Consider the following 23,361-nt stretch of genomic DNA (forward strand, 5'->3'; position numbering starts at 1 on the left):
CATGTACTGTAGCAGCACACGTGGTGTTTGAGTAAAGCTGCCATGCGGTCAGACATGCTGTGACACTACGGCCTGAAGATATTCTCACACAAGGGCCGATTAACGCGGCTAGTCATTCATTTCCAATGAGAAGCGAGCGGGCGGACGGACGTGCAGATCGTCTGACAGGCGAAGCGACAAGTGGGCGCCAAGCCTGTGAAACTGACGGCGCGTCTGTGCTCGTGTCACTCACACATCGCCCACCTGGTGCCAGAGTTGAAAATGCGTTGGCCGTAGTGTTGCAACCCCGTGTGAAAAGGTCTCAACACTTCTAGAAAAAGTCTTGCATTCTTACATAGTTGTTGTCGGGCAGAAAGCTCTTACCTCCATTATTCGAACCTTTTGTGTTTTTTTTTCGTAAATTAATGCCCTACTTGATTATACTACAGCGTCACACAAAACTATCTCAAAAGTAGCAGATCTACAAGCTCAAAACACGGCGTGAAGCGACGCGTTTTGAGCCCAGGCCGAACACTTTGAATATTTATCCCAGGAGAAAGAGATTCATCATTTGTTACAAATGATTGCACGTAAATGTCTTTTTATTGCATAATAGGCCCTATGAGAACATAGCTAAACTAATAAACTTTCTGTTAACTAGTTAATTAGATAGATAAATTGATTATGCCCGACAGCGTAATCAACGGTTATCAGTTTATAAGCAGCGCAATCAGTTCACATACTGTAAAACCTCTCTGAGTATGCTTATCGTGGTAAAATGGTAGTGTCAGGCAGACTAATTTATTCCCATCAGTGATGAGGCTACATTGATATCAATTACTTTAAATTTATAACAGTTCTCCAATCAATGCTTTATTATAACACAGTGAGAGAGAGAAAGAGAGAGAAAGAGAGAGTAAGGGAGATAAAGAGAAAGAAAGGGAGAGAAAGAGAGAGCGCTATTAGGACTTTACAATTATGAACACAAACACACAACAGTTTTGGGAAGCAGGACACCTCTGTATATCCGTTTAAAATTCTGACACATGCATTTCAGTTTGATCATTTTGCCAGGTTTATTGAAATAAGACGTGAGAGTCTGCAGAGTTGAAGTCTTCCAGCTGTTAAACAAATGCATTTCCCAGCTAGTTCCATTAACTAATTAATGGGAACAACGTATAGTCGATGTAGTTGGAATAAGATTTCATGTTAAATTGATATTAATTAATCAACCTCGTCTTGCTCCCCCAAAACGGTAGCATTTGCAGCAGCACGTGTGCTTCTCTCCATTCCGCCTCTCTGCCAAGTGGCTTCAGTGCTGTGCACAGCAAGGAGGGAACTGCAAGTTCATCCAAACCAGGTCATCCATCCCTACAGTATGTTCCCTGGTTCCTATGTTCCTCGAATCCTATGTTCCTAGGATACTATGTTTCTAGGATACAATGTTCCCACAACTTCCCAGGTTCCTATGTTCCCATGATCCTATGTTTCAAGGATCCTATGTTCCCATGATCCTATGTTTCAAGGAGCCTATGTTCCCATAATCCTATGTTCCAATAATCTTATGTTCCTAGGATCCTATGCTCCTATGTTCCTAGGATCCTATGTTCCAAGTTTCCTATGTTCCTAGGATCCTATGTTCCCAAAATCCTATGTTCCCATAATCCTATGTTCCTAGGATCCTATGTTCCTATGTTCCCATAATCCTACGTATGTTCCAATAATCTTATGTTCCTAGGATCCTATGTTCCAAGTTTCCTATGTTCCTAGGATCCTATGTTCCAAGTTTCCTATGTTCCTAGGATCCTATGTTCCCAAAATCCTATGTTCCCATAATCCTATGTTCCTAGGATCCTATGTTCCTAGGATCCTATGTTCAAATGTTCCTATGTTCCTAGGATCCTATGTTCCCATAATCCTATGTTCCCAGGTTCCTATGTTCCCATAATCCTATGTTTCAAGGATCCAATGTTCCCATAATCCTATGTTCCAATAATCTTATGTTCCAAGTTTCCTATGTTCCTAGGATCCTATGTTCCCAAAATCCTATGTTCCCATAATCCTATGTTCCTAGGATCCTATGTTCCAAGAATCCTATGTTCCTATATTCCTATGTTCCGAGGATCCAATGTTCCAATGTTCCAATGTTCCTCGGATCCTATGTTCCCAGTATCCTATGTTTCAAGGTCCCTATGTGGGAACATGAAAAAGGGTCCTATGTTCGGAGGGTCCTATTGTATGTAACCCAAGTTCTGACAAAGGGTCACGCCCCCATCGCTGTGATTTTGACAACATGACAACAAGGCAACAGCCTTGAGGCTCATGAGGTATGGCCGAGCAAGTGCCCGCGCCAAGCAGCCCGTGGCCTCGCGCATCAACAAGCCCACCGTCCCAATTGGCAAGCCGCGTGTGGCTATTTTCCTGGCAGACCCCTGAACAGAGTCTGTGCCAATTTTGGTGCACAGATCGGCGCAACGGTGCGCCGCGCAATTCCGGATGTTACGCTTGGTGACGTCCTCTAGGCAATCTTTATATAGCCGGCTAAAAACAATGAACATTTAATTGGAAACATTAGCCAGGTAATTCCTATACTTCGAGGTAGACATGACTTGAGTATTTCCATTTTTCAATACTCTATACTTAAACTTAAAGGAGAGTTCCAGTCATTTTAGGTGTTTGCTTTGATGTGTCGCTAATCACTCACCAACATACCAGGGGCAGTTGACTTTTTTCATAGAAGCCCCTGTTGTCCATTGTGGAGACCCCTTCCACTGGCATAATGGAGTAATGCGGATAAACAAAAATCGCCTATTTTAGCAGCTCCAAAGCACTAAATGTCCCTTATGAGCTGCCGTTCATGCAGAACAACGTGAAGCTAGTCCTCGGTGTTGCCAGATTCTGTGAGAGAAACAACCAACTATAGGCGATTTTTGTTTATCCGCATTACTCCATTATGCCAGTGGAAGGGGTCTCCACAAAGGACAACAGGGGCTTCTATGAAAAAAGTCAACTGCCCCTGGTGTGTTGGTGAGTGATTAGCGACACATCAAAGCAAACACCTAAAATGACTGGAACTCTCCTTTAAGTATAAAGTTTTGAAAAATGGAAATACTCAAGTAAAGTAAAAGTATTGTACTGTAATGTACTTAGTTACTTTCCACCACTGGCATTTGGGAATAAAAGGTGAAACAATAAAACAATCAATTTAATAACAATGCAATTTGTAATGCAATTTAATAAACTCTATTCAAACAATGGCCCCCGTTTAAAAAAAAGTCTGCCGTCTGTGTTTGCCGCAACATTATCACAGCACCATGTTCCCGTTTTCTCTTTAAGCCATTAAAGCATCTGTGTCATTTTCGTAAATAGCAGATATACAAGCTCATAGTGTGTGAGCTTGTAGATCTACTATTTTTGATAAATCTTGAAAATGTGTGCAAATCTTTGAATATATCTTTTTTTTTTTAAAGCGAACATGTTTAACTCTAATCTTTGATTCTGGGGTTCCAGGGAACCAAATATTTTGAGATGGGGGTCCGTGGCCAAACGCATATCATTTTGGGGGTCCTTGAGATGAAAAGGTTTGAGCACCACTGATATAGCAACATAGGTTTGTCAGAAAACTGTTTTAGATTTAGAAGACATTTTTAGAATCGGCCTCAGGTCTTTAATGGGTTCATATCACATTCCAAATATATCCATAACGTTATGTTAACTACTCTTTATGGAGCGCAGCAACATTCTGGTGAGCAGGCCGGCATGTGGAGAATGGAGGCATGGTTTGTAATCAACCTCCACCAGAGCTTGTAGATCGGCTATTCTCGGCTATGGGTTTGGGTACAGTTCCCAGTTTGACAATATGTCAGAGTCCCGTCGTCCAGGGGACATTAAAATATGTATTTGGGATGAAAATGCATCTCCCCCAGGGGTGCAGAAGGGACGAAGAGGATTCTTTTTTTTTGTTGGGCTGACTGTGCATATCACTACCGCTGCACAAACAGTGCACAAACTCGTGGCATGAGACCCCCGCCCCCTCCCCTTCTTTCTCTGTAAATATACCTATAATAATATTTGAAAAAAATAGCCAATACAATAGTTGTAGATGCTGCTATTTTTGGTGAATGTTCCCCCCAGAATAGGCCTTCTGGGGTTCAGGTGGTTAAAACGGTTTGCGCTCATAATCCCGACATCACCACCACTACATCCGACTACGTGGCTTCCGCGTGCGGTTAGGGTTAGGGTTAGGTATAGGGTTAGTAACCGTCGGAAAGGCGACATGTCGGAAAGCCGACATGTAACCGGTTAAAACTAGTTCCCACAGGCAGTACTGATCATTGTCCGCCTGGACGGGACCCACATGATTTTTGGGGGGTCAAAAGAAATAAAAATAAAATAAAATAAAAAGACCAGTACTGCATCAAAAGTAATCAACAAACTATACTATACAATCTGGTGAAACATTGGCCAAATTGTCAAATAAAATAAGAAAGAGGCAAACATTTTGAAAATAGCATATCTACAAGCTCACACTGAGTCAAGTTAAATGTAACGCCTCAACTCTTACAATTCCAAGTGCTTGTCAGGGTGGGGGGGCCCCAGTTCAAATGATTATTTTGGGGGGTCCACAGTTCAACTCTTACAATTCCAAGTGCTTGTCAGGGTGGGGGGTCCCCAGTTCAAATGATTATTTTGGGGGGTTGCTGCCTAAAAAAGGTTGAGAACCACTGCGCTAGGATGTACGTAGACAGCACGCTGTGCTATTTGAACAGGATAAACACAGCAAAAAGACATGGGGAACACACATGCTTTCAAACTGGAATCCAACACTAGAAGCAGTAGATGAGCTGGAGATGAAATTGTATTCCATGGGTAGACACCTTGCATCTCCGCTCACCAAGTGATTTGGATTGTGATATTAAAGATGTAATGCTAAAGGTAGGGTATAGTGATCTTTTTTGGTTAGAACTAAAAAAATGTTAAAAGGTTAAAGCACTATATTCTGTAATTGTAATCATTGCAATAGAGTGTTTGTTCAGTAACAGGGGTCTCGCTGTCTCTCCATCTTTTTAATAAAGAGGAAATACATTTTCAGGTGGGTTGCAAAATTTCAATTTGGTCTACTCATTTCTTTGTGTCATCACTTCCAATTTCACTTGTTTAATCTGTATCCTGTCCGAGTTCTCTATCCTGGTTGGATAGAATTGGTACAATACTATTTCTGCACAAATACTCTACTAGTATAATTACTCGAGTATTTACAGTATTAGAACAGCAGAATTCTCTTATTTCTGGGTGTAAGTGCCTTTGGTGCGTCTGCTGTATATATATATTGTGTGTGTGTGTGTGTGTGTGTGTGTGTGTGTGTGTGTGTGTGTGTGTGTGTGGGCCTGCCTATGTGCATGTGTGTGCATGTGTGTGTGTGTGTGTGTGTGTGTGTGTGTGTGTGTGTGTGTGTGTGTGTGTGTGTGTGTGTGTGTGTGTGTGTGTGTGTGTGTGTGTGTGCGTGCGTGCGTGCGTGCGTGTGTGCGTGTGCGTGTGCGTGTGTGCATGTGTGCGTGCCTGCGTATATGCGTGTGTGCGCGTATGTGCAAGACAAGTGCATGTAGGTACAAGTACAGTGTATATATGGGTGCTATAGCTAATTACTCCCATTCTGTCTGCTATGATTTATAGAGCCAGGTATGTGCAGGTTGGAGGCAAAGAAGCAATAGAAAAGAGAGAGACTGTGTGTGTGTATGTGTGTGTGTGTGTGTGTGTGTGTGTGTGTGTGTGTGTGTGTGTGTGTGTGTGTGTGTGTGTGTGTGTGTGTGTGTGTGTGTGTGTGTGTGTGTGTGTGTGTGTGTGTGTGTGCTTGTGCGATAGAGAGACAGATACATGAAGCTGGTAAATTAATTAATTGATGTGGTTGGCTGATTATTAGAGATAGAGAGGTTGGATTGAAACAGAAGCTTCACCTCAAGACAAGACAAGACAAGACAAGATAAGATAAGATAAGATAAGATAAGATAAGATAAGCCATTGGTTTTGATACCCAGAGTTAAATTCAGGTGTCATAGTAGCAACAGCGGCGAGAATCAAAGACAGGAAAGGTAGACATGAATGAAGATAAAATAAATACATAAATAATGTAAACGTTTCAGTTGCTCATCACTTCATCTTCTAAGACAAGGGGAAGGGGCCAGTCCATTCTTAAACATAATGGGGGATTTCTTTTGTGTGTTTGATTATTAGCATTATTTCTAGGCTTGCATACTTGTGATATCTACAGCTCAGGTTCAATTGAATATATATGGTTACCAAGGGTGCACAGCACACTGGTCCTTGCGAAGTGCCAGCCAACGGATTAAACACTAAAGCTCGCAGCTGCCGATGCCAATAGTTTATTGTGGACACATAGACTGGAAACACACCAACGTTTCAGACAGACTAGGCTGCCTTCTTCAGGGTCTGACCCTGAAGAAGGCAGCCTAGTCTGTCCATAAAATACATCCTATGCTGTTAAAGCTGGCTGCATGTCTTTAAATACAGTATTGCTCCCAAGCCAAGGCCCAGTGCTCCGAAAATACACAGTCTGTATTTTGTTTTAGTTCAGTGAGTGCCAGTGCTGTCCGTGGTGCTGAAGAGGCAGCAGGGGGTAGGACTCAATGGCATTATTTATGGTGAGGCATTCCAATTAGGCTAGCTCTGTCATTTGTTGCCCCTAACCACGTTCAACCTAGTGTCCCACTATTTCGGGATTATGTCATTATAGGCCAACATTTTCAAACATTTCTAAAAATAACCCCGTATTTTTTTTCTCTCCAAAACAGCAGCAATTGCTGATCTAGTGTGAACTTTTAAATCATCAAATTGGATTTTTGTTAGTTCACTCCTAAAGCTGCACTATGTAACTTTCCTCTTCTACCCCGGATTTGAACCCGGGTCTCTTGCACAAGTGTTGACATTTCACCGTTGAGCTAATAGAGCCTGCATGCTCGCTCTGGGGAGATTTTGAATTTTGAACTTCATGTCAAAACTTGTATCAAACCAGAAACAGGATTGTGTCAAAGGTTGTGTCCAACCTAGACATAGGATCTAAATGTCTCAAAAGAAGAGCAGGGAGACCAAATACAACCACCCCAATTGTATAAGTTATATTGTATTGACATACTCTACCATACAGATTGGACAAAATAACATTTTAATTACTCAAATAAAATTACTCAAATTTACTCAAATAAAATGACATAATAGTTTTTTTTAGCCAGGAAATCGAGAACTACTCATTTTCCTGCAAGAAAGCATTATCTAGACATGTTTTATGATTCTGCACTACGACACAGGACTGAACATTTGTTCCTGTACTGTCCTGTCAAAGAAATGTCCTGTCCTATCCTGTGACTGTCATGTACTCTCCTTCCCAAATTCAGAGAAAGAAAATGAATCCTGTATTGTCACGTCCAAAGTTGTCCATGATTACAGAAACAATGATATTGTGGCTGTCAGGTGGAAACCTTGAATGTCCAAAGCTGTTTCTTTTCAGGAAATGGGGGAAAAAAATTACCTGCGTGTCACAGTCTGTCTCTCTGTGTGAGGGTAGGCTTGCCTCCCAGCTTTCAGCTTTGGCACACCTGTGTCTGTGGTTACCTCATCTCCCTCAGTTGACGCACCTGCCGGCCATCAACTCATCAACCCTCACAGTACGTAAACCCTGGTCTTCTCTCCACTCATAGCCAGATCGTTGCACAACCTCCCATGATAATGGCACGACTCTTGCCAGTTGCATTCCTAGTGAACTTACTCTCAGTGGACTCAAGTTATACTACGAATGTCTCCTAGTGTTTCTAGTTTCTGCTCTAGTGCGTTTGCCTTCTACTCAAACTCTTCTCCTCTGCCTCAGAATCCCACTGCTGCCTGCCTGTTGTGCCAGCCTGCCTGCCTGCCTACCAGTGTTGATTTCGTTGACTAAAAAACTATGACGAAGAATGTTGGTCGACTACCTTTTTGACAAACTAAATATAAACTAAATAAAAGCTAAGCCATGATGACTAAAACTAAGACTAAATATACTGACAACTTCTTCAACAAATAATAGCTAGACTATAATGTTAGGGAGGGACGAGTGGAGAAGTGATCCAGTAGAACGAAAAGACAAGTCATTTTATGTTTGGTTGTGCTCAGGTGTTGCGCTCTGAAAATAGCAGATCTACAAGCTCACAACGTGTCGCAGCGCGACGCGTTGTGAGCTTGTAGATCGGCAATTTTCAGCATGCAACCAAGTGTAAAATCAGCCATTACGACGCCATAATAGGCCCGCCAAAATACATTATTAGTCGACTATAATCTTATGATATTTAGTAGACTAAAACTAGACTAACATTAAAACATTTCAGATGACTAAAATATGACAAACTAAATGGAATTTGATTCAAAAGACTATGACTAAAACGATGCTGTCAAAAGTACACTACTGCCCTCTGCCCTGCCTGCCTGCTCAATACGTCCTTACAAGACGGGCCTCACTTCCACGCCACCAACCCCTACTTCCTCCCTTGGTTATGAATAAAGACCTTTTAACTCGCTCCCTGTGTTTGGCTCTGCTTTTGGGTTCACCAGTTTGCAAATCGTGACACTGTGTTTCTTCCAATGGATCCAATGTTATAATTTAATCACAAGCTCTTGTTAACTTTGCATTATAAATATTTATAAAACCCACAGACACAGTTAACCATTTTCAATTGGACTTATTCGAAACGTTTCAATCTACAAGCTCACAACGTGTCGCTATGCGCTGCATTGTGAGCATGTAGATTGGCAATTCTTTCCACTTTAACATGAAACATCTTGTATTAAAATATGAAAACATGGAGATGAAGGTTTCTGCCCGAGAGCAACGATATATGATCTGAATACAGCACATCATTTAGAAAGGAAACTCACTACTGTAGGCCTACGTGTCAGTTATGTGTAAGATCATTACTCCAATGTTATTAAGCATACCATCAACACAATAAGCATTGTTTAGTTAACATCACTGGCTGTCTTCCATCCTACAGTATGTTTTAAGGGCTTTTTGGGGGAGAAACTGAACCTATAGCTGTCACTTTGGTTCACAGCTGAACCGCCAGGACACATGGCTTTTTTTCGCTGCGGTAATACAAAAAAAACGTCACACCATCCCAGCACTAACCCCTACGGTCCCCCGGCACACACACACCACAGGGTGACGTGCCAGCAGCCATCAGGCTCCACGACCAGCCCCCGTGACCCCCCCCCCCCCCCACCCCCAGTGTGAGAACGTAAGACTTGCACTGTTCTGTTCTGTTCTGTTCTGTTCTCTGGGATTACTGACTCCTGCTTTGACTCTGGCACACTTTCACATGGACCCCCTGGGATATACACCATACCACCGTTTCTCAAACTGTGGGCCGGGGCCCACTGGTGGGCCGCGAGGATATCCCGAGTGAGCCCTGAAACATTATCATTAAACATTATTTGACAAAAACATTTAAATTTGAATAATGTAAAATAATAAATAAATACATAAGAAGTCACAGTATTTTTTCTTTAACGCATTCAACCCGGGAACGCATCTGTGTCATTTTAGATTTCTTTGGCAGTTCAAAAATAGCAGATCTACAAGCTCATAGCATGAACTTGTAGATCTGCTATTACCCCATTATGCCAGGGGAAGGGGTCTCCACAATGGACAACAGGGGCTTCTCTGGAAAAATTCAACGGCCCTTTGTATGTTGGTGAGTGATTAGCGACACATCAAAGCAAACATCTAAAATGACTGGAATTCTCCTTTAAGACAAATTATTCAAAAAAAAAGATAAAAAATCCTGGATGACACTCTACTTAGCTTTTTTTTAAATGAATTGAGTACAAAGGACCCCAAAGGAAACAAGCCATAGTGCTTTCTTGGGGTTTAAAATCCTCTTAACAGACCGTGTATTGAACTGTTCCCTGTGCTTGTCTTTGCAAAACTGTTAATAAAGTATTCAATCAATCAATCAAAGCTCTCTCTTCAAATGACTATATGGTCCCATAGATCTGCTGCATCAGTGCATTGGAAAAAAAAATCGATGACGGGGATGTGACAAAAATTACAAAGACAACTGAACTGATATAATTATCTTTGGTGCCAAGGAAGAAATGCTGCAAGTCAGTGCTCACCTTGACTGCCTGTCTTTAAGGCTAAAGACCAAGCCAGAAATATTGGTGCAATTATGGATTCAGATCTAAATTGTAATAACCACATCACATCAATTATCATCTTAAAAATATAGCAAGAATTAGAGGATTCATGTTAAAGGTATAGGGTTATTATTTTAGTCAAAATAAGTGTTAAATAGCTCTATATTCTGATGGTAATCATTGCTATAGAGTGTTTGTTCAGTAACAGGGGTCTCCTTGTCTCTCCAGCTCTTTATTAAACAGAAAATATATTTTCCGATCGGCTAAGTTGGTTATTAGTTCTAAATGTCCGTGTCATTGAATTGATTTTAGAATATTGTAATCATCTTTAAATCACGCAATGCTTTAGGGCCAAAATACATCACTGATTTCCTTTGTTATGTTGTCAACGCTCAAGCAATCTCAGGCCATCTGGGAGCAGTCTACTAAGAAAGAAAAAGGAATCTTATTTTTGATTTCTCTATTTTATTATGTAGATTGGAAAGGGGTTTCTGTAGAAGAGGTGAATGAAGAATGTCTATTGTTTATGTTATACAGAAAAGAGCAGTAAGAATTATTCATGAAGTGGATTCAAGAGAACACACCAATTTTGTTTTCTTAAAGATTGAATAACAGACATTATTAATTATGTACAGGGCAAAAAGCAGAGTATTACCACATAAGTTACAGTTTAGTTGTTTGTCTTAAAGTAATACTAGGTAACGTTTTCAACAAAACTAAAGTTAAATTGTATATCTTTTGTGAGTGGCAAAAGTTTCACAACACCCACTCCATGAATTTCACCCCCGGAAGCCTTTTATTTATATATTTTGTATTGAACGCTGTCGGGGGGGACTTTCCCGGGAAAATGACGTCATCTGGCCAGAAAACGGAACTACCGCAACGGTTTCCTGTTTGGCCAGGAACTACCGCGCTAATAACAAAAAGGAACCTCACGTTGATTTTAAGAGAATGTAGGATTGGAAGATCGAAAAAGAACAGAAAAATAAAGCACAGCTCATGGTAACTAATGCTCCACTGGCTAAGAGAAACGATCAGCAGATAGTATAAAACAATTAAAAGATCGCTTTTTGAAACGCTTCCGGCTTCCGGTGAAAACAAATGGAATTCTGGGTAATCGAGGACTACGGAAATTGTATGCAGTGACGGTAGTGACCAGCAGAGGTTGCTAAAAATCGTTATTTGTGAATCTGCATTGTACAACTTTAAGTTCAGAGGACGAGGACTATAATGTAGTGAGTACTTTAAAACAGATGTGTATTTCAGTTGTTCAATCAATCTGTGGAATTCTCTACTGAATGATTTAAAAGTTTGCATTAATATCTCTCAGTTCAAGAAAATGTATTGACGAAATAATAATTAGGCTGTATAAAGTTGTCAAGTAAAGGGTTTCCTTAGTTAAAGCTGAAAAATACATAACTTTTTTGTTTGTGAATGTCATGTTGACCATTCTGTATGGTGGAGTATGTTGAAGGTTTCATGACATCATTCGTTTTTTTGGGGGGGTTTTCTGACCTCAATTACAGAATTACAGCCTCAGAACACAGATAGAAAAAACCTGCCATGGCTCACTTGAGTGGATTTTTAAAGGTAGGGTAAGTGATTTGCAATTATTCAAATAATTGCAAAATGGGTCTATGTTCTGATAGTGCTCGTTACTATAGAGTGTCCTGTCCATATAAAGAGTCTCCATGTCTCTCCAGCTCTTTATAAAACAGAAAATGTATTTTGTAGTTTTTTTTTTTTTGTAGTTCTTTTCATTTCCAATTTTATCCAACCAGGACAGAGAACTCAATCAGGATATAGATTAAACAAGTGAAATTGGAAGTGATGACACTAAGAAATGAGCAGACAAAATTTTAACTGGAACACTATACAAATTAAGCTTAAAAATGGGTACTTTCTCCTGATTGGCTGAGATTTTGACACCTACCGAAAAATGTATTTTCTGTTTATTAAAGAGCTGGAGAGACAGGGAGACATCTGTTACTGAACAAACACTCTATAGCAATGATTACTATCAGAATATAGTATTTTAACCTTTTAACAAAATACTTTTTGTTTTAACCAAAAAATATCACTTACCCTACCTTTAAGTTAAAACCTTTTAATACACGTTTGAAGGAGCATGATAGACTTTTAATGCTTTGTAAACCAGCATGTCAAGAAATTTAATACAATATAACTAACAAAATGGTCGCCATCTTGGGTTTTTGAGTGGCCAGCGGCTTTATCCGTAAGAGTGGCCCTTACAGAGTATTTGTGCTAAATGTCATGCTTGCATCACAGAGTGAACTATTATGTCATTAATCTGCTGCACTATAATATAACATCATCACCCTGGCCTAATATACATCTGTATTTGAAAGTAGCCGATCTACTTTGTGGGCTTGCAGATCGGCTATTTTTGGTGAATAGATTTAGTGCAGACAGGAAAAAAGAGATTTAAGTGCAGTTGTAACTCAAGTCCGTGTTTCTAAGGATAGAGGGTTTAAGTGGTTAATGCTATTTCCATGGGAAAGAGAATGTGAGCACTCATCAGCTGAATAGTTCACAGTTTATCTGGTGCACGGTTCTGGCAGAAACAGTATCTTTGAAAAGATCACCAGCACTCACTAGTCACTACTTGGTCCTTTTAGAATCTCTTATTTATTGAAAAGCCCCATCAGCAGATCAAACACGCCGGCGGTTTCGGCCTATACGGACTTCCCCAGCTTTCACGCCGAAACGTCTGTGGTGTTTGATCTCGCCGCCGGGGCTTTTCAATAAATAAGAGATCCTAAAAGGACCAAGTTGAGTGCCGGTGATCTTTTCAAAGATTATTTCCTTGCCAACCGGAACGGTCGGTACAACAATCTAGTCAGACCCTTTTCTTAGTTTAGCATAGTTTTACTGAGGTTATGGTTAGGAATAAGATTAGGTTTAGGCATAGTTTTACTGAGGTTAGGTTTAGGAATAAGGTTAGGTTTAGGCATAGTTTTACTGAGGTTACGTTTAAAAATAAGGTTAGGTTTAACTTTAGGCATAGTTTTACTGAGGTTACGTTTAGGAATAAGGTTACGTTCAGGCATAGTTTTACTGAGGTTAGGTTTAGGAATAAGGTTAGGTTTAGGCATAGTTTTACTGAGGTTACGTGTAAAAATAATGTTAGATCTAGGCATAGTTTTCTGAGGTTACGTTTAGGAATAAGGTTAGGTTTAGGCATAGTTTTACTGAGGTTACGTTTAGGAATAAGGTTAGGTTTAGGCATAGTTTACTGAAGTTATGTTTAGGAATAAGGTTAGGTTTAGGCATAGTTTTAATGAGGTTACGTTTAGGAATACCTGGCGACCGTTCCGAGGTCGCCGGATTTTTGTTGTCCGACTAAGTTGTTGTACCGACGGTTCTTGTATTCCTTAGTTTGCATTGCCTTGGTGTATGAAGTGAGCTTTGCTTTCTTACCTAGTAGGCTACTGACTCCAGCCTATAGGCTTCTACACAGCTGTCTGAAGACATTTCTGTTTCTCATGACACTGATGATGATTCTAACTTATACATTCTGTCTGCTTGTATAACTCTTAATAACACACATTAACAATGACTGCTAACATCTGCAGCCAACACACACACACACACACACACACACACACACACACACACACACAGAGACCACATTATTCACAGTTACACACACACACACACACACGCACGCACGCGCACACACACACACACACACACACACACACACACACACACACACACACACACACACACACACACACACACGCACACACACACGCACACGCACACGCACACACACAGACCACATTATTCAGTTACACACACATAGGCTGTATACAGTGGGCCAGTGCTTTCTCAAAGTGGGGTCCTGGGACATGGTCAAATTAGCCTATACATATCAATCAATTTGAGGGTCCTTGACATGAAAACTTTGAGAACCACCAGTGGAAAAAAGGTAAATTTCTTTACTCAAGTAAAAGTATCAATGCTGCAATGCAGAAACACTCTGTTACAAGTAAAACATTCCGGTAATCAACATTTACTTGAGTAAAAGTACAAAAGTATTGGCATCAGAATATACTTAAAGTACTCATTGTGCAGAATGTCCCATTTCACAATGTATCATGTATAAAATGTATTTCAATATTTTCAAATAGACAACGTTTAAGGGCTGAATGTATGTTTTGTAATATTAATCAACATCTACAAAGTAACTATGGCTAAAATGTTCAACTCATTTTAGTGGAGTAAAAGTACAATATTTGCCTCTGAGATGTAGTGGAGTAGAAGTAAAAGTATTGAAAATTGGAAATACATATAATATAATTCCACTGGTCTAGACTGTTGTATTAATATTATTAACATTGTTTATGAACATAACATATTAGGATGAAGACAGAGATGAAAGAGAGAGAGAGAGAGATAGCGAGAGAGAGAGAGAGAGAGAGAGAGAGATAGCGAGAGAGAGAGAGAGAGGAGCGAGAGCGTGCGAGTGATGGAGCCGGGAGAGAGAGAGAGAGAGAGATGGAGAGAGAGAGAGAGAGATGGAGAGAGAGAGAGAGAGAGCGTGAGGACGATAGAGTGAAATACCATGAGACACAGTCAGTAGTGAGAGAAATAGAAAGAGTCAGAGAAAGAAATATATCAAATATCAATCAATGTGTTATTATTGTTCTGTGTGTGTGTGCCTGTACCTGTTCTTTCTCTGCCATAAAATGAAATAAAAATATCTATCTTTTTTTTTAAAGAGAAAGAAAGAGTGAGAAAGGAGGACAGACAGGCAAGACAGCGACATATATAGAGAGACAGACAGGTTTATAGCGGGACAGAGAGAGAGAGACAGCTTTAGTTGTCATTCATCGTGACAGATCTCCCGTTTAAACGGATTTTCTTAGCAGCTCCCCGTCCGTTGTTTCACAACCTCCTCCTCAGCCAAGACATCACAATATTAACATGCTTTAATAGCAACAATAACAACGTAATAAACGTGTCTTTACCTGGTGTCTGTAGTTTGACATTTAAATCCGCACAATTAAAGTGTTTCTCTCTTGCGCTCCGTTTTTCGTCGGAAACTCCGCGGCGCTCGAGCTGCCCTGTATCTCTCTGCGTGCGTGTGTGTGTGTGTGTGTGTGTGTGTGTGTGTGTGTGTGTGTGTGTGTGTGTTCTCTGCTCTGCTCCGGGCTGCGCGTGCCCGTGCCGTGCGTTTCACACACCGGAGAGACCGGAGGAGGACGGCACAGTGCGCATGTCCGCTACCTGACACACACACACACACACACACACACACACACACACACACACACACACACACACACACACACACACACACACACACACACACACACACACACACACACACACACGCGCGCGCGAGTGAGTGTGTGAGTGAGAGAGAGAGGGAGAGAGAAAGAGAGAGAGGGAGAGAGAGAGAGAGAGAGAGAGAGAGAGAGGGAGAGGAATCATGCAATAAAAAGTGATAGGAAGTGATATAAATAGATTTCTATGTAAGTACAATTACTTAGAAATCCCTTCGAAATCCCTGGGGTGTGTGTGTGTGTGTGTGTGTGTGTGTGTGTGTGTGTGTGTGTGTGTGTGTGTGTGTGTGTGTGTGTGTGTGTAGTGTAAACAGAGCAGTTGTGGGTAATGTAATTGTATGCTTGTAGCGTTGGGAATGAACCTACAAACTATTTTAAACTGTAAATACTGACTGGTCAAACGCACATGAACACATGCACACGCGGGCACACACACACACGGGCGGGCACACACACACACACACACACACACACACACACACACACACACACACACACACACACACACACACACACACACACACACACACACACACACACACACACACACACACACACACACACACACCAGAGAGTACAGTCATAAATGACTACACGCAAACACACCACACGTGCTGCTGCGGTGTGCACTGCTGTTCAGTGTGTGTGTGTGTGTGTGTGTGTGTGTGTGTGTGTGTGTGTGTGTGTGTGTGTGTGTGTGTGTGTGTGTGTGTGTGTGTGTGGTGCTGGTGCTGGTGCATGCTCAGAGTTTCTATTTCAGGACATGTACTCATAATGAGATGGATATTCACCTGTCTGTCTGTCTGTCTGTCTGTCTGTCTGTCTGTCTGTCTGTGTGGTATTGGTAATGCTGTGAGACCGTCTATTTAAAACCAGTCAGACAGAAAGAGAAATAGAGACAAACAGCCAGACAGACTGGTGTGTGTGTGTGTGTGTGTGTGTGTGTGTGTGTGTGTGCGTGCGTGCGTGCGTGCGTGCGTGCGTGCGTGCGTGCGTGCGTGCGTGTGTGCGTGCTTGCGTGCGTGCGTGCGTGCAAACGTGCCTACTTGCGTGTGTGTGTTGTTAGACCAAACACAGGCTAAAATTATCGGAGAGGTGAGACATTCAACACTAGAGAAAAGGAGAGAAAGAGAGAGAGAGAGAGAGAAAGCGACAGAGAGAGAGAGAGAGAGAGAGAGACGAGAGAGCGAGCGAGAGAATGTTACAAGGTTTGGGGTCCACTTGTCATCCAAGATTTTACAAAATGGGACAAACACCAAATTGAGACACTGCATGCTGCAGAGTTCTGCAAATGGATTTCCCTCAACTAACGGGGAAAAAAAATCACATACGAAGAAAATCTATTAAAAGAGAGAAACCAACAGGAATACAGCAGATTTAAAAATAGCACAGTCAATCCGGTATGTAAGTTAAGATGTTATTGCATGTTTGATACAGCATATCAAGTTTAAGTTTCCTTCTAAAACAAGCCTTTCCCAGAGTCACGCTCCATAATGAAGGCCTCACCTATACAAGAGAGACTCTAGAGAGCCGTCTTCTCACAGCCAGCTGGTTCTGGGACTGTGTTCACAAACACAGGGCGAAGCCGCCAGACAGAAAAGCCCACTAGACTAAACCAAACGTCTGTGTAAGAAAACAAAAACAAAACTGGAAATACCGCACGGCGGTGGCATGCCTTCTGGCAGCCAGTTGCCCTGTATGTCCGTGTCAGACTCATATCGTCTCTGTGACAGGGGGAAACCTCATTATGTCCAAAACTGTTACTTTTCAGGATTCAAATTCAAAAATAGCAAAAATAGCAGATCTGGCAGATCTGCTATCTCCAACGCTGTGGTACTGTATGATCAAGTAGAGTTCTCAACGGGCCTGGGGCCAGTTGCACCACCTCACACTAAGTTCAAACTTAGCCTATAGTTATAGCTTAAACACATTCAATCCGGGAAAGTATCTCTGTCATTTTAGAATTCTTTGGCTATTCAAAAATAGCAGATATACAAGCTCATAGCGCGGCACCGAGTGCCGCGCTATGAGCTTGTAGATCTGCTATTTTTTTGAAAAATCGTGAAAATGAGTGCAAATCTTTGAATATATATTTAAAAAATATATATATATATTCAAAGATTTGCACACATTTTCAAACAAAAAACAAAAAATAGCAGATCTACAAGTTCATAGCGCGGCACTCGGTGCCACGCGAGATTGTATATCTGCTATTTTTGAATAGCCAAAGAAATCTAAAAATGACACAGATACTTTCCCGGCTATTATAGCTTAAATGGCTTTTTAAAAGCCATTTAAGCTATAACTAGGCTAAGTTTGAACTTAGTGTGAGGTGGTGCAACTGGGCCCTGAAGATTAAGGCCCGGCCCTAACTGGGCCAGCCCGAACAGGGCCCGGCCCGAACAATTACCATAATGTTACTGTATATATATATATATATATATATATACATATCTTTTTCAATTAGCATACATTTTTGGCCCGGCCTGGCTCGGCCTGAAAACGTTGGGTCGGGTCGGGTCGGTGGGGGTCGGGTTCGGGCAGAATTTGAGAACTCTATGATCAAGTAGGGCATTAATTTACGAAAAAAACACAAAACGTTAAAAATATGGAGATAAGAGGTTTCTGCCCGACAGCAACGACATACTCCAGACTCACATACTGACTGTAGTTACATTATAATGATGTAGTGACTGAAGACTGTGAAGGAATTTAATGAACGTGTTTTGTGAGGTCAGACAGTGACCTTGACCTTTGACCACCTAACATCTAATCAGTTCATCCTTGGAGATTCCAAAGTGGTTGTTTGTGCCCTTTAACGTCCTTTAAATTCCCAAAAGGCGTTCCTGTAGATATTTCACAAGGTGCATCCTAGCAGAGAGGCGCACTCAACTGTTTCTCGACTTTGCCAGAAAGCCGTTTACTTCCAAAGTCAGAAACTGGCTTACTCCCCCCCCCCCTCCCCACACCCTCAGGAAGGAGATCTCTGGTCACCAAACAAGGAACTCAAACACACTGGACATCCCAAGATGCCGAACTGAGAGATAGATACAGAAATCACCAATCATAATATATCTCTGCTGTCCAGCCTGAACCTGCTAACTCCAAAACGCTCATTGTTCAGGAAACGAAAAAACAAAATATACGTTTTTCAGGAAATGAAGAAAACCTTATATTTTTAAAACAAAGCAATACTGCCTCATCAAAGTTGGTATAGTGACTTTATATATTGTCAGATACTTGTATGTGTCATTATATTATCAACACTTTACCCAAATCGCGGGTAAATCAACACTTTACACAGCGCAAGTGGAGTTAGTAGTTTCAGACGAGCAGAAATCAAGCTGAAATGGAGTTAGGTGTCCAAACAACAATAGCTCCACTCGCTGCTGAGGGAGAGGTTTCAAAAGGGTACAAATTTCCAAAAGTTAACAATGGATCTCCAAGCTCACAATGCATCACAACAACATGTGAATTAATTCCCTGATGCTTCATGACACTTTATTATATAGGCCTACAATAATAAACAGGACTTTAAATATTACAATAACTTCTGCAAAGAGGTAGCAGAACTAGCGCGGCAGAAATGCTATGAACGCCTTTCTTCTTGTCACATTGCTCTCCTCATTAAACACTTCATAGATTTTAGAAATATAATTACTTGTTTGCATAACATTAGCGTCAGTGCTATAAGTTTGATAAACAGGTACACTGCATAGTTTTAACAGACTACGGGGAGTTTGTTACGTGATCCTCCTCCTCGTTCATTGCGCAGCGCATTCTGCTAATGCTGTGAAAACGCAGCTCTGGAGATGTACGATATACAGTATGTGCAGACTCTTAAATGCCAGTGGACTTTAGATCTTTTATTTTATTTTTTAGGTTGTTTGATTCTTAGCTTAGACAACCGCACATTTTAGATTCAGATCAGCAAAACAATTCAGTTTTTAATGGCACCTGTCTTTGTAAACACGTGATCACGCTGAAAGCTGAATAAACATAAAACAACATTTAAAAAAAAAGTTGGAGTGGACGGACAGACAGACAGAAGGACGGACGGACTATTCAAAGACCTAAATGCCCCCGGGCACGGATTTCCGCCAGCTGAGGCATAATTAGCTGTCACATTGGAAAGAATATCAACAAACAAAAAACAGAGCAGATTGGGATTTGGCCATGCACAGACAATACATAGTAGCAGAATACCTGAGCACCGTGACTGATCCAAAACGAAGCAAAGCTTTGGACTATGTACAGACACAGTGAGCACAGTCTCACCGTCGAGAAAAGGACGCCATAGGCAGACCTGGCTCCCAGGAGGAGACAGACTGTGCATCCACACACTGCAACACAACGACGAGGTGGAAACTGGGCTACTTGTTACCTGCCAACTGTACCAGATCAGAGACACAAATACTGTACTTCCCACAGATTACAAACACCCAGAAAGAGTTTGAAAACATGACTAACAACTAAAACTCCCATATATCTGCTGGGTGAAGGAGTACAGCGATGTGCAAACACATCTATATCCGTCCGTGGGAAGCGAGGGTTGCTGAGGCTGCGGACACACCCACTCCACCAGGTGCTGCATTGATTGATGCAAAAATAAATCTGTCACGTTATTCATATAAATACTAATGGGACTAGGGTAGAGTAACAAAAGGAAATAGGCCTATTTTAGAAAATAAATATTCTTAAACTACAGCTTTTTTGTCATTAGTATTGCGAATGCACTGTCCCTCTGTGACTAATACATGTATTATTTATGGGCCACCATGCGCCGATCTGGTTGTTTGACATCCCTGTTCCGTAAGATCCCCATCCCACACAGAATTATAAATAGAATGTAAGGCCTAATTCCTTTAGTCAATTTTGTTTTCTGTTAAACAAAGATTACGATTTTAAATGTGTCTTGCTTTTTGCTGCCTACACGCGAGAGAGAGAGAGAATAATGTGTCGTTATTGCCTGTCTTATTAAAAGCCAAAGCCAAGTATTTCATCATTAAAACTTGGACTGTGTGGGTTTTGTGAGAGCGTCTCAGTCCGTGGTGCATCGACAACTCCCTGGTGGCTCCTGTTCTAACTGCCACAGAAACAGGGTAGTGGTCATGGACAGTCAATTGTCCTTCAAGGCACACACTGCAGCGGCTGCACTGCTACAACATTCAGAGGATCTTTCCTCATTAAGGAGTCTGCCCAGCTCCTTGTCCAAGCCTAGGTCATTTTCTCCAGGCTTGACTAATGCAACTACATCCATGCTGGTCTGCCAAACCTCTTCAACTGATCCAGAATGAAAACAGCACCGCAGGTCTTCCAGGGGCGGCCTTAATGATCTGGGGGCCCGTTTCAAGAGCTCATATGGGGCCCCATATGCACGCCCCGCAAAAAAAAAATATATATATATATTGTGGACTGAAGTTGGTTTGCTTCCACAATCGATAATGATGCATTTTCAAACTAAATTAATTAGGCTATTTGCACTTCCACCATGGACAGACAGCTAAAACAACTCACTCACATGATTCACTTGAGCTGAGCCCTGATTTAATCAGATCTACATCCTCTTCCTGCATGAAATTCTTGGACGTCGGCCAGCCGGAGGCGGGCCCCGGGACTGGGATACGAGTAAAAAAATATTAGATTTTTTCATTTTTTTGCGGGGGCCCCCTGAGGTTGGGGGCCCGTTTCAATTGAAACGGGTGAAACATAGGAAAGGCCGCCACTGAGGTCTTCAACCTCCCTACATTTTCACATCTCTCCCCTTTCTGTGCTCCCTTCTGGTTGCATGACCGCATCCAATTGCATTCACTGGTGATGACCTACAAGGCAATGCAAGGGCATGGTGCCCCTTACCTCCAGGACAAGGACGTGATCCATCCCGTACACCGCTTCCCACTTTCATAGATCAGCAAACACGTGACGTCTGACCTTCCCTTCACTGCAACACCCTGGCCAACACTCCAGGCACCCTAGACTCTTCTCCTTCCCGGCTCCCAAGCTGTGGAAGAAACCACAGATAGCTTGTTTATTGTTTATTTCAGATCTCCATTAGTCACTGTCTCAGCAACACTATTCTTGCTGGGGTCACCCCAGTACAGTACAATTAAAAAAAGCAAAAATAAAAATGAAAGAACAAATATAATGTAGGCATACACATTCACACACATACCAAAGACCTAAAACAGCAATTATCCTAAGCTTGTTGAACTCCATTTAAAAAACTTAAAATGTAGTACTATATCAATTCAATTCAATACAAAGGAGCTTTATTTGCATGAGAAAACATTGTTTACATTGCCAAAGCAAGTGTCAACACATAATAAAAACAGTTTAAGAAATGTATATATAGTTGGAGGGGGTACAGCATTGTGTTAAACAGAGCTATGCCACATTGTGTCGTTATATGTTATGTATATGCGCACACACACACACACACACACACACACACACACACACACACACACACACACACACACACACACACACACACACACACACACACACACACACACAAAGATAAAACAACACAATTATAAAATCACAATAAAGCCAACAAACATACAAATGGTTATACATGTGGTCATTAGTAGTGCTTGTATATCTTGAAGCACTACCATATAGGCTCCAACTCTGTGGCCTCACTTTTTTGGGTCAATCTATTTTCTTTTAAATAATGTAATGATTTTCAAAGATGTTCTGAATGCTTCATATTGTTCTTATTTCACTCAGGTCACGAATATATTTAACCATTTATTGCAACAAATGGAGTACAGTTATACTTTGTCACACACTGGAGTGGTGAAAACCCCAAAGCGGGACAGCCAGCAAACAGTAGTGCTCAAAACCCATGGCTGGGTGTTTTAATCCAGGTGAACAGAACATATAATCACACACAAACAAACTGACATGATGCAACACTAAACAATGACCCGAGAAGGACTGACTCAGGAACAAGACTACAAGACTAACATACACATGAGGGGTATACACAAATGAGATACAGCTGGGGTAGACGTGCACATAGAAATATGAAAACTAGAACATCAACATAAATACAAGACCTAGACAGGACAGGCAAGGTCATCGTCGTCACATACTTGGCGTTGACAGCTCCGTTCTTAATATATTCCATAATATGAGCTAAGCAGCATGCTAAGTTAAATGTGAAACCCCCCATGGGTATACAAGAGCGAAGCAAGACATTGAATCAGCTTAACTTGAGTCGTGTGCAAACTTGAATTCCAAGCAACATTGAATTTCAGTTTAAATTTAGAGCCATGCAGACATTGAATTTCAATTTACTGTAAGAGCCATGCAAACATGACTTTCAGTTTAACATTCAGTTTAACTTTAACCCCAGCCGCCAATGAAATGACTGGCTATATACCATGTGGGGTGGTCCTGGATGCGTGGTTATGACGTTGTTTTGTAGAAGGAAAATCTGGTGGTTTAATGCTGTGATTCTCAAACTATTTTAATTTCAAGGACCTCCAGTTTGATATGCATTAGACCAGGGGTTCCCAAAGTTGGGGTCGCGACCCCAATGGTGGGGTCACAAAATTATTTTGGGTCACAAAAAAAAAAAGAAAAAAAAAAAACGTTTTTTATTAATTTTTTATTTAAATTTAAATTCAACAGAATGGATGAAATACAACCTAAAATTATTACAAATAGTACATTTTACCATTTTAATACATTTTAAATGCGCACCGAACGTGCAAGTTTATGTGCATAAATTACCTCCAGGTTTGGGTGGGGTCGCGAGTCAATGGCCCCCTTATTTTGGGGTCGCGGGCTGAAAAGTTTGGGAACCCATGCATTAGACCACCCAGACCATGTGATACTGTTTTTATTTCTGGGACCCCAATCTACACTGTAAAATCCT

The 23,361-nt window shown here is 41.2% G+C and overlaps 1 protein-coding gene across 2 annotated transcripts in view; it reads right to left on the reverse strand.

Annotated features, from left to right (window-relative positions):
• LOC308073787 (zinc finger protein 385B-like) overlaps window positions 1-21,466 on the reverse strand; it is a gene marked incomplete at its 3' end in the record, with an annotated part of 80,585 nt that extends 59,119 nt beyond the window's left edge. For both annotated transcript variants that reach the window (XM_080412931.1, XM_080412930.1), the window contains exon 1: window positions 21,330-21,466. In XM_080412931.1, the coding sequence (XP_080269057.1) occupies window positions 21,330-21,378 (49 nt within the window). In that variant the 5' untranslated portion in view covers window positions 21,379-21,466. The remainder of the gene's footprint in view (window positions 1-21,329) is intronic.
• Between the last annotated feature and the right edge of the window lie 1,895 nt (window positions 21,467-23,361).

Source organism: Gymnoscopelus braueri, assembly GCF_963280865.1.
Source record: "Gymnoscopelus braueri genome assembly, chromosome: 18".
Classification (NCBI taxonomy): Eukaryota; Metazoa; Chordata; class Actinopteri; order Myctophiformes; family Myctophidae; genus Gymnoscopelus; species Gymnoscopelus braueri.